Here is a 12,006-nt window from a genome sequence, read left to right as displayed (position 1 = left end):
ACAAGTACAAAGGGGGAAAATGACACTGAATAAGTACCTATTGGTAATAACCATAAATGTAAATGGATTAAATACTCCAATCAAAAGACATAGGGTAGCTGAATGGATTAGTAAGCATGACCCACATATATGCTGTCTACAAGAGACCCACCTTAGAACAAAAGATCTACACAGACTGAAAATGAAGGAATAGCAAAAAGTATTTCAAGCAAATGAACATGAAAAAAAAGCTGGGGTAGCAATACTTATATCAGACAAAATAGACTTCAGAACAAAGGCCATAATAAGAGACAAAGAAAGTGACTACATAATACTTAAGGGAATAGTCCAACATATGTAAACATATATGCACCCAATATAGGAGCACCTAAATATATAAAGAAAATCTTGGAGGACTTTAAGAAAGAGATCAACAGCTATTTTCTATCTTTGGTCTAGTAGCTCAAGAATTCATTTCTATGCATGTTTACCAGATTGTGGTCATAAATGAGTAGAATCTTGCAGTTTGGGGTGTGTTTGTGTCTCCTCCCAAGTTTGTTCCTGGAACCCGCTTGCTGGGGCATGTGGGGACCTGACCCTGGTTCAAGTCCAGAAGCAGGGAGTGGCAGTTAGGATGGGGAATAAAGAAAGTTAGCTACCTGGTGAGTGATAAATTCTTCAGATAAGGGTGCTGCAATTAGTAGGGTTGAGGTCTTAAGGTGGATTCCTCATGATGGGATTAGTGTTTTTACAAGAAGAAACACCAGAGAGCTTGCTCACTCTTGCCTGTGTGTACACAAAGCAGAGGTCATATGAGCACACAGTGAGATGGTGGCCACCTACAAGCCAAGAAAAAAAGGCCTCAGAATGAAACCTGCCTGGTCAGCACCTTAACCTTGGACTTCCCAGACTCCAGAACTGTGAGAAATAAATTTAAGTCAGCCAACCTATGGCTCCATCTCCAACATCATCACAACGTGGATTAGGGCTTCAATGTATGAAGGGGAGGCAAAAATGTTCAGTCCATTACAGTTGGTATGTGAATGGGATGATTCAGCATAGTAGATAACTGGTGGTAGGGGAGGAGGGATTGTCCCTGTGGCTACAAGGGCACCAAATCTAATGCCTGATGGAAGAGTTGGCCCAGAGCAGATGCAGCTGATCAGTGTAGCTAGAGAAAAGGTGGAGTAGAAATGGCCATAGGTACAAGTAGGTGGGTCAACAGAGGGTTGGGAGTTTGTGGAAGTTTATTGGCTCTTTCAGTATTCTGAGAAAAACAAGAAGCCAAGACATGTTGAGAGTGATGATGAAGGGAAAAGCACTAGAAACTGAGGAAAGAAAGAAATTTATTTCACAGTCTTCTGAGAGATTAGGAGAGAGAGTAGACTAGAGAAGAGTAATAGAGTTGTTGGGGGGAGAGCAGTACAGTCTTGTGAAGCAAGATTAATGTTATGAATCTTCAGGGAGGATCTGGCAGTGATGAGGACTAAAAATAACATCTACCCCATTCCCTGCCCAGTGGTATAAAGGCAGGTGGAGAGAACAGCAGAAGCAGGTGCCCAGGGTAGAGCCAGATTCCAGATAGAGCAAGGAAGGAAAGAGAATAGAAAAGAAGTTTTACTGATGATAAACCTGAAATTCCAGAGGGCAAGGTGAGTTCCAGAATGTCACAGAAGACACGATAAAGGGTTTGGGGAATTGATAAGGAGTGAGAGGTGATTACTCTGGCTGATTTAAGCAGAGGATATATTTAATGACAGAATATTAATGAGGGCGTGTAGGAACTTGGAGAACCAAGTTTGTAAAACAAGCATAGAGCAGACCAACACCAAAATCACAGCACAGAGCCAGACTTGTGAGGACACTGCTGCTGCTGCTGCCATCTCTGAGTGCTGAGGGCCATGGGGCCTGCACCATCTCTGCCAGCGGGGGACCCTGGATGCTGCTGCAGCCCTGAAACTGCCAACCAGAACTCTTCTTTGTCTCTGTTACCCCCACCACCTCCTGTTGTAAACTCTGGGCTGAGCACCTCTGATTTGCTGAGCCTCGCTCCCAGGCCCTCACCCTAGCTTCAAAGCAGGTTGGAAAAGTAAGCATGTGGCATTTTCAGATTCTGTAGTCAAAATGGCTCTTCATTCTATTAAGACCCATAAGATGGATAAGTCTTACGGGCTTCTTATTTGCAAACACAGAACTTTTTCTGTGTCATATCAACAGAAAGGGGCTACTTATAGGATATTGACAGCTAGCAATCTCAGAGAGGAAAAGAGAAGCATGCTTAGAAACTACATAGCCAAGATCAATGCCATGACAGCAAACTGTGCCATGGTACAACTTTAACAAAGCCACCACTGTGTAACCTCATCCATACCAAGTACACCCAGGACAAGACTGAAGAAGCTTCATCACAGCCTCCCCAGAACAACTAGATGCTTCTTCTAATGCCGTCTCTGGAAGAGAGTTCAGGTCACACAGCTAATGCCCAGGTCATTCATTTCCATACACAAATCTCAGGCAAGGATGCTGATTGGCAGAGCTCATGTCATGTGACCAGCATGAGCCTGGGAAACATGGTATTTGTGGAGAAGGTAGAAATCAAAATAGAAGAACTCTCAAAGTAGAGAGAAGAAGTCCGAAGGATGTGGTGCATCTCTGAATGGCATGCCCACTTTAGGGCAGGATTTTCCAAATGCAGGAAGAGGTTATAGATGTTGGCAGTCACAAATAAACAAGTAAATAAGAAAAACGATGCATAGCTACCATAAATATTCCTTGTCTCATTCCTCTCATTGCCCTAGAAGCACCTGGCAACTCATTGAATTTATTTTACCACTGAATCCTAATGAAGTGCCTGGCACAGAGCAGGTACTTAATACATACTTGTTGATAAAATTAAAGATATTTATTTGCTGTACTAAGGGACAAAAAACCTTCAGGTGGAATGTGGGTTCTGAAAACAGACAGAGACAACTTTAATTTAAGCTTGATCCAAACACCGACAGCAGGAAAAGCAACAGTGTGAAATTGTGTCTCAACCATGAGGAATTAAACGGAGTTTTAAGATAGGGTTGAAACAATCAAAGTCTAGCAGGAGATGGGAAAGGGGTGGCAGTGGCAAGACATCCAAAGCAAAACCTAATGAGTTCACTGTAAGTTCATTATGAATCTAGTGACTGACATCTGAATTTTCACTACTACATTAGCTATGTTTTATGATTTCATGCTATCACCTAAAACAGTGATTTTCAACCTTTTTCACCCATGGCACACATAAACTAATTACTAAAATTCTGCAACACAGCAAAAAATAGATTTTTGCGGATCTGACAAAACAGTAGGTATCATTTTGATTCATTCATACCAGATGGCTATTGTTGTGTTGGCTGTTGTGATTTTTAAATTTGACAGTCTGAGGGAAAAGAGGTCAGTGCCCCTGACTAAAGACCCAGGTATTGCTGTGGCACAATGGTTGGATATATTGACCTAAAACATGTTTTATAAGTATTAAAATTAGCAGGCATAAGGATTAGGATTTACATTTCAAAAAGATATCCAGTTTTCACAGCCCAGCTGAGTTAGCTCTTCCCTTTCTGTCCCTTGGGTGGCACAAAACATAGAAATATGGCCGATGAGAAACGTGGAACACAGTAGAATGCAGTTGAGACCTCTAATCCTCACCTATGCAATTCAACCAGGAAGCTCTGTAACTCACAAGGTATTACAAAATATTCCAGACCAGATCGATCTACTCATTTACAGCCCCCAAACAAACAAAAGTCCATGTGATAGTTTTATACTTTCCTTTTAACCAAAGATGATTCCCGTCTTAAAGTCAAGTCTCATAATCTAAGTTTCTTATATTCCTTCTCAAAAGGGAGATTTATACAATCCAATTCTGTAGGCGTGTCCTTTTTCTTTGCTTTGCTACTTTTACAAGCATATATATGTATTCATAAATAGTAATGTAGCAGTCAGGCAACAGAAATCACTCTAGTTATTTTAAATAGAGATTTAATACAGGAAATTAGGAACCTACAACACCTTTGAAAAGAATGGAGGAATGAGCTCCAGGCTTGGCCTTTCAGAAAGACTCCCAGAGAATACCACCACTGGACTAGAAGCTGCTGCCTCTGCCCCATTTAGCTGGTTGCCACTGGGATGAGGCCAAGAAAGTGGCTTAGCTGGCAACCAGGGATCCAGAAGTAGTTCCAAGTTCTCTGGATTGAGCAACTAAGTGAATAGGGATGCCATCTAGTGAGACAGGAACATAGTGGAGGAAAGGCTTGGGAGGTGGGAATGGAGTGAGAGCTCTGTTTTAACCATAGTTTTGGGATACCTATTAGGCATACAAGAGGATGTCGAGTAAGAAGTTGGATTTGCAAGTGTGGAGACCCAAAATATAGTCTAATTTGGAGATTTCACTTTTATAGGTTTTATACTATACCAGTCATGCTGCAATTTACTTTCCCTTTTTAGACTCAATTTTACTTTTGAGGTCACCAACTTATTAAGAGGCTTCTATATTCACTTTTCTTTTTACTTCTCTTAGTCTTCAAATGCAGGGTAATATAGCTTTTCCCTTGAGAAATTCCACTGAATGAATTCTGAAAAAAGTCGCCAGTATTATCTAAGTCCAAAATTGAGGGTTTTTTGTTTTTTTTTTTCAGTTTTCTTTGCAACATTTGGCATTGTTGACTACTTTTCTGCCTCTTAGGAGTGGATCTCAGAAAGCATTAATAACTGTCTCAGGTAAGATCCTAGAAGAGGTTATGAAGCAAGAGAAGTAAGCATGAACATGGCTCACCAGAACAAAACACCCTGAAATAGATTCATTTCTTTTGTTAATCAGATTGATGATTGGTAGGAAAGTTGACTTCAGTAAGGTATCTAACAATCTCTCACACATATTCTCCTAAATAGGAAAGAACTTCTTGTATAAATTCAGAGATGACACATTCAAGAGGAAGGTCTCCATCGTCTGTGTCCTAAGCCAAACTCTCAGCAAGTTGGAACACTAGGCCAAAGCATATTTTAATTCATGGAGCTACACTACAAAGGTGTGAGGATGCCAACGGCCCCTATGCAAGCATCACTCAGACACTCCCAAGCAAAGCTTTAGGTTTTCCAGAAGCACAAATGAGCCAATAGTGTGGAATTTGTGATTTAAAACAAAACCCACACGTTTATAGGTGGCATTAGTGCAAGTAGAATGTATAAAAAGACTCATAAATAGTCCGGATTTATTTCTTCTAAGCCCTATTCCATAAGATGGGCAAAAATGTATTCTGGGTTGGCATATCATACCTGGAGCATTATATTTTAAACTAGAAAAGCATTTTGTCTTGACAGAAGTGTGACTAGAGGACATGGTCAGGATAGCGAGGGATCTGTAAATATATGTACCGAATCTACAAAAGAAGGGCAACAAAGCTATTAGTTTACTGGTGCATATGTCAATTTAACCTAACACAGAAGGATCCCCACATTGAAAAAAGAAGCTGTCGAACACACACACACACACACACACACATTCTCTCAAAGGGTCCGTGGGTGGCCCGGGCTCGTTCTCAGGCCTCCCCTCTCTCTACACCTGCCCGGACCGGTGATACTCTGGCAGGTTTGGATTCAGCGGTCAGTGTGTCCCTGAATTTGAGTTCATCTCTTGAAGGAACTACTGTGGGAGCGCGGGGATATTCCGGACTTTAAATTTAGGCACAGGAGTTTCATCCAGAGATGAGATTCTAGCCCCGGATCCAGGTGGCAGGAAACGATGGGAACAGAATGCGGGTACGGGTACACAAAAAGAGCTCTGGGTGGGACGCGGCCCTAGCAAGACCAGTGCAGGGAGCGTGGCCAGAGTGAGACGGGGAAGCTGACGGCCGCCAGAAAAAAGGGGGCGGGACCCAGGCCGAGGCCAGTGGGCGTGGCCAATCCCAGGACAGGGGATGGGGCGGAGACGGACGCCTGGGCGGGACTAGGGCAGGAGCAGGGCCGGATTGGTTCTGGCGGTACCCTATTCGTAGCTCCCATCCAACCTCTGACCCTTAGTCCCTCGGTGTTAGGCTGAGGCTCAGGCCGCCATGGCGTTGCGTGCGGTCCTGTTCGACCTGGACGGGGTCCTGGCGCTGCCATCGGTCGCCGGCGCCCTTGGCCGCACCGAGAAGGAGTTGGCGCTGCCCAGGTAAGGGGACCCCGTGCCCGCCTGCTCGGGTGGGTCGGTGCCGTAGGCGGCAGGATTCCTGCCTAGAAGTTGCCTTTCAGCCCTGGTTGTAGATCGCTGTTGCTTGAGAGCCCTGCGAAAGGTTAAAACAATTATCTGGCCCTAAGACACCAGCGTGTGTAAGTAGAAACAGTGTCTTTCTAAATGTTAATTAAACCTCTCCAAGGACTCCAAAAGTGCCCTCTTTAGGGGAAGCTTTTCCTCAAGTGAGAGGAATTATTTGCTGAGCTAGCTGCTGCCCGCCTAATTCTGTGGGATAGAAGGAATTAAATTAAATTAATTAAATTTATTTTTTATTCTCACCCGAGGACCTTTTTTTCATTGCTTTCAGAGAGAGGAAGGAAGAGAGAAACATCTATGTAAGAGAAACATTGATTGGTTGCCTCCTGTCCCCAACCGAAACCTGGGTATGTGCCCTGACCAGAAATTGAACCCACACGCCTTTGGTCCGTGGGTCCACGCTCCAACCAACAGAGAGCCACACCGGCCAGGGCTGGAATGGGTTTTAAAGACCGCTTTGAGATTTTGAAGAGAAAAAAGTTCTGTGCCTTGCAGATTTACTTACTGTAACAGCATACCAGAGAAACAGCTTCAAAACCTAATCATTGGGAAATGGTAAAGGAGGGCGCATCACCACTAAACATGACTTTCAAGATAAGATTTCAGTGACATTGGAAAATATATGTTATATGTAAGTGAAAAGAACCGATCCACCAGAATGTAAAACTATTTATACAATCTGGTTTCAATTGTGGAAAAAAAAAATACCTGTAGAAAAATGACTGGAAGAAATAGCCCCAAATATCCCTGAATTACTTTCTTTTTTTCCTTCTTTTCTGGTATTTTCCAGTTTTTCTATTTATGAACATGTTACTCCTGCAGTCAGAAGGAAGGCAAGCATATTTATTTTAAAAGTTAAAAAAGAAAGAAAGAGGTAAAGAACTATCACCTTGGCAACACCCAAGGAAGAGTAAATTCTAAACTACTGGCAAGAATAAGAAGCCGGGCAGAAACTTTGAGAGTCCTGCCCTAAGGAATTCTTGAATTCTTGTGATACTAAGACCAACAGGGCTTTTTAACTTGCTATACTTATAAAGATTTTACTGGTGTCTGCAAGCACACCAAGCCAAAAGGGGCCCCCAAATCTAAAGCAATCCTTGCTTACAAATGTGGAAACAGGCTGAGTGAGGGGGTGAACTTGATCACGCGATGATTAGACATAGGCTATGGAACCAATTTTTCTGCCTCCCAGTCTAGGACTCTTTCCTTTTTGTTCATTGTGACTTCCCACATCCCCTGGCTGTTCTGGTGAGTAAATGCATCAATAATGAGTATGTTAATAGTAAATTGATATCAATATCAATAGTAAACATGTCAATAGCTCTTTGTTATCAATAAACTAAAGTAAGGTAGTTACAAAGTCCAAATCAGAATAATCACACCCCAGGCAATTACTATTTGAGAGAACTATTAGAAATGGAAAGCCACCCCAATCCAGACTTGTCCATTCAGATCATTTGCTGGAGGGAGAAGCAGAGGAAGGACTAGTGAACTTATTTTCTAGAAAACATAGTGTCTTAACCAGAGTGTTGTTTTATTTCCTTTTGACTCATTAATTAGAGTAAAAAAAGTGACATAAAAAGAGACATCCACAGATAGCCCACATTCAAGATGAAGGCAGTGCTGTAAGAGGCACAAAGTTCTTAGGTGTTTCAAGGAAGGGAGAGGTTTGGTCTGATCAGAAGAATTAAGAAAGCCTTAATGGAGGCAGACCCTGAGAAGATTGATAGGAGGTTGATGGGGGAGATGTGAATGGAGAACTTCCCAGGTAAGGGAATAGCATGAGCAAAGGCTGGACGGTGACTACACAATTACACTGAATATTCCAGTGTTGCCGGAGGGAGTCACAAGAGAGAAGTGGGGACATTGGCTGGGCCTACGTTGAAATGCGACACGAAGGTCAGGCTCAGCATGTATCTGCTTTGATAGCCAGTGCCTGGGGGGTTTTGAGATGGGATGGAAAGGGAATAAAATAATCGATGCTCTGACTCAAGGTAGCCAATTGTTGGGGTGATGAACCAAAGGCATTGGTAAGAAGAGGTGCCACTCACAGTAAGGTCCAAGAGTTTGGCAACTTGGAGGTAGAGCAGTGTGGACTGATGTTGAAGCCTGATGGAGGTTGGAATTAAAGTGAACAATACCTTGAGCTAGGAGTTTGCTGGGCCTTTGGTATGGAAGATGGAGAGCCTGGGCTACAGGGCCCAGAGGAGGACAAAGGAAGCCTGTGAGCCTGGAGCTGAAACTGTGAGGGGAGGAGGGGATGAAGGACCTGGACATCTGTAAATACCTGCCAAGGACAGGTGATGGGCACCCAGGTGGCTGTTGTGAACTCCAGAATGGGAGATTTTTGAATACGCGGGGTGGACCAGGGAGATGCAGCTTCTTACAGCCTCATAGAGTGAAGGATGGAGGGTCATGCTCCGCTCTCGGTGGGTCATCCAAACTCTGAGGGTTAGGCTGCTAGAGAGGGTGGTCACCATAGCAACTGAGGCTGATGTGATCTGAAGGAGCAAGGACGGTTCACAGGGATCCAGAGGTGACATGTGCTTCATTTAATACCTTCTTGCACAGCTTCATCGTGGAGGGTCTGCCCAGTGCCACTGGACTGAACGCTAGGGATGGTGAAAGCATCAGTTTCTTAAGTCACTCAGAGAAAGACAAATACCATATGATTCCACTTATATGTGAAATCTAAGGAAAAATGTAATTGACCAAACAAAATTGAAACACACTCATAGACACAGAGAACAGACTGATGGTTGTCAGAGGGGAGTGGGGTTGGGAGGCCGGGTGAAAAAGGTGAAGGGATGGAGAAGTACAAATTGGTAGTCACAGAAGAGTCACAGGGATCCAAGATACAGCATAGGGAATATAGTCACTAATATTGTAATAACTATGTATGGTGCCAGTGGGTATGGAAATATTCGGGGGAGCACTTTATGAAGTGTAGGATTGTCTGATGTGCTGTACACTTGAAACTAATACAAAATAATATTAAATGCAAACTGCTATTGAAAAAAAGAATTTGAAAGAAAAATGGTCAGTTTCTTTCAAAACTGAATACCTTAGAATCAATATCCCTGGGATTATGAATTACTTGTGAGGTGCTTTCTATAAACAATGCTCAGTAAAAATTTTGTTTTGAGTAAAAGAAACAGGTGATCAGCAAATACAGAAAGAGTATTTGAGAACTAGGAAGGATGACAATACCTGATATCAAACTATACTATAAGGCCACTGCAATCAACACAGCCTGATACTGGCATCAGAACAGGCATATGGATCAACGAAACAGAACAGAGAGCCCAGAAATATATCTTCGCTTTTATAGTCAATATTTGACAAAGGGGGCATGAGCATACAATGGAGTAAAGACAGTCTCTTCAATAAATGGTGCTGGGAGAGCTGGACAGGGACATGCAAAAAAATGAAACTAGACCACCAACTTACACCACACACCAGAATAAACTCAAGGTGGATGAAAGGCTTAAATGTAAGTTGTGAACCCATAAAAAACATAGAAGAAAACAGACAGTAACAGTTCAGACATCTCTTGTAGCAATATTTTTGGTGATGTATCTCCTAGGGCAAGGGAAACAAAGGAAAAAATAAACAAATGGGACTACATCAAACTCAAAAGCTTTTACACAGCAAAAGAAACCATCAACAAAATGAAAAGGGAACCCACTGTGTGGGAGAACACATTTGCCAATGATACGTCTGCTAAGTATTTAATTTCCATATATATAGGACTCATACAACTCAACGCCAGAAAGGCAAACGTTCCAATTCAAAAATGGGCAAAAGTCCTGAATAGACACTTCTCCAAAGAGGACATCCAGATGGCCAATACACATATGAAAGAAAGCTCACCGTCACTAGTGATCAGAGAGATGCAAATGAAAACCACAATGAGATATTACCTCGCATCTGTCAGAATGGCCATCATTAATAAATCAACAAACAACATGTGCTGGCTGCTAATGAAGTCAGATTGATTCCTAACTGTCAGATAACAGTTTGATCTTTTCTATCAAATTAAAATTTCTTAGTGAATAGGAACAGGTTTCATTTCTTTCCTCTAAGTTCTACGGCACCCTCTAAAGTGTTGTGGGTATGAGTACTATTTGGTGGATAGTATCTGGAAGGATTTTCTTCTACGTCAAAGAAAATACCAGTTCATCACACAGCACACTTGAACTCCAATAACACAATTTACAGAATCATTAACCTTTAAAAGTGTATTAAATGGTATTTATACTAATAGATATTTAAAATCTTGGACTTATTCTCTCTGACATCACTTAGAATGCAGTCCAATTTTTAAACACTGGCAGGAGGTAGAAGAAACTCAAGAAAGGAAGTAGTCTTCAAAATACTCAACTCCATTCCATCCATGGCAGAATGCCTTCTAATAGAAGTGTGTCCATGGGTATACTGGTAGGGAGAAAACAGCACCAGGTGTTACACGGGTGGAGTCAGACCAGACCTTGGTTCAGCAACCTCGGTACTTGAGTTTTATGTAAGAAAGAATTCAGAGCCAAGACTCCAACTATAAGAGAAAATTTATTTAGAAAGTCACAGAGGTAGAAGAAATGAGCTCAGGAGACAAGTTACAGAAGCAAAAGGAACCCTCAGAGATTAGGAGATAGAAGGGTGGGGCACGGGGAGGATGGGAGAGTCTTGGTGTGCTCCCAGAGGGTCCTCTGTCCTAAGGGCTTATAAGGGTGGAGATTTTAAGGGGCGGTCCCACAGGAGGATCCTAATAGAATATTCATTAGCTTTCCAGGGTTTTGGTCTCAAACTGACTGTTTGGCACCAGGGCAGGGGGCCATTAGTCAATGCATCTGGTTCTGACATCAGCCATGGTGTCGCTTGTCTGGTTTTGTTGCTTTTCTGGTCCTGGAGCTGAAGCACAACTGAGACCTAGCTGTTATCCCTAGGGGTTAATGCTTCAGGGAGTGGTGGTGCAAGGACTTTTATGGAGGTCATATAAGGCTATTCTTCTGCCCCTTGTCCCTCCTCCAAGGGGCTCTATTGCATGACTAGTGACATGCCAGGGGAGGAAAGATGAGGGGAAAGCCTGAACTGTATGACCAGTGACATGAAAGGTCAAGGGGTCCAAACTACATGACCAGCGATAGAGGAGGAAAGGTTACCATAGGGATGAGGTCCTTGTTTTCCCAGTTTTGCCTCTTGCTAGGCACCTGAGGCTTTCTGCTCTGGTAATCTTCTGTACCTGGCCCATTGACTTTGTTCTGCTCATGTCTGTCTAACTGACTACCATAGATATAAATAGCATCTGTCCCCATATGCCACTGTGATGAAGTCATTGGAATGATCATGACATTGTGTCTTCCAGAGGCTTTCTGAATGAAGCTTTCAAGATAGGAGACCCGGATGGTTCCGCTATTCGTCTCATGAGGGGAGAGATCATGTTTTCCCAGGTAAGGGGACACCTTATAGATTCCCTTCAGGAGGCATTCTGTGCCTACATGCTCATCTTCTGCACTGACCATTGCCCCGTGAAAGCAGAGCCATGTCCGCTTTACCCATGTAACCCTTATGGCATTTAACTCACAAGAGTTAAATGGTGGCCTGGAGTACACAGAGACATCTGAGACTGGTTTGTTGTCTTTTGGGGTCAAGCAGAGGGACATACCCCAATGATTAGGAAATTTCCAAACCTTTGAATATCTATGCTAGGGAGTTACAACAGCTAGAATAGCTTTTTTTAAAAAAAATTT

General features: G+C 42.8%; 1 protein-coding gene across 1 annotated transcript in view; it reads left to right on the top strand.

Moving 5' to 3' along the window:
• Positions 1–6,047: 6,047 nt before the first annotated feature.
• EPHX2 (epoxide hydrolase 2) overlaps positions 6,048–12,006 on the top strand; it is a 45,403-nt gene continuing 39,444 nt past the window's right edge. Inside the window, exons 1-2 of the mRNA XM_090289055.1 lie at positions 6,048–6,160; positions 11,622–11,706. Coding sequence (XP_090145181.1) covers positions 6,060–6,160; positions 11,622–11,706 — 186 coding nt within the window. The 5' untranslated portion in view covers positions 6,048–6,059. The remainder of the gene's footprint in view (positions 6,161–11,621; positions 11,707–12,006) is intronic.

Source organism: Furipterus horrens, unplaced genomic scaffold, assembly GCF_987537825.1.
Source record: "Furipterus horrens unplaced genomic scaffold, mFurHor1.1.pri manual_scaffold_10, whole genome shotgun sequence".
Lineage (NCBI taxonomy): Eukaryota > Metazoa > Chordata > Mammalia > Chiroptera > Furipteridae > Furipterus > Furipterus horrens.
Note: the sequence above shows the minus strand (reverse complement) of the source record. Positions and strands in the feature narration are given on the sequence as shown.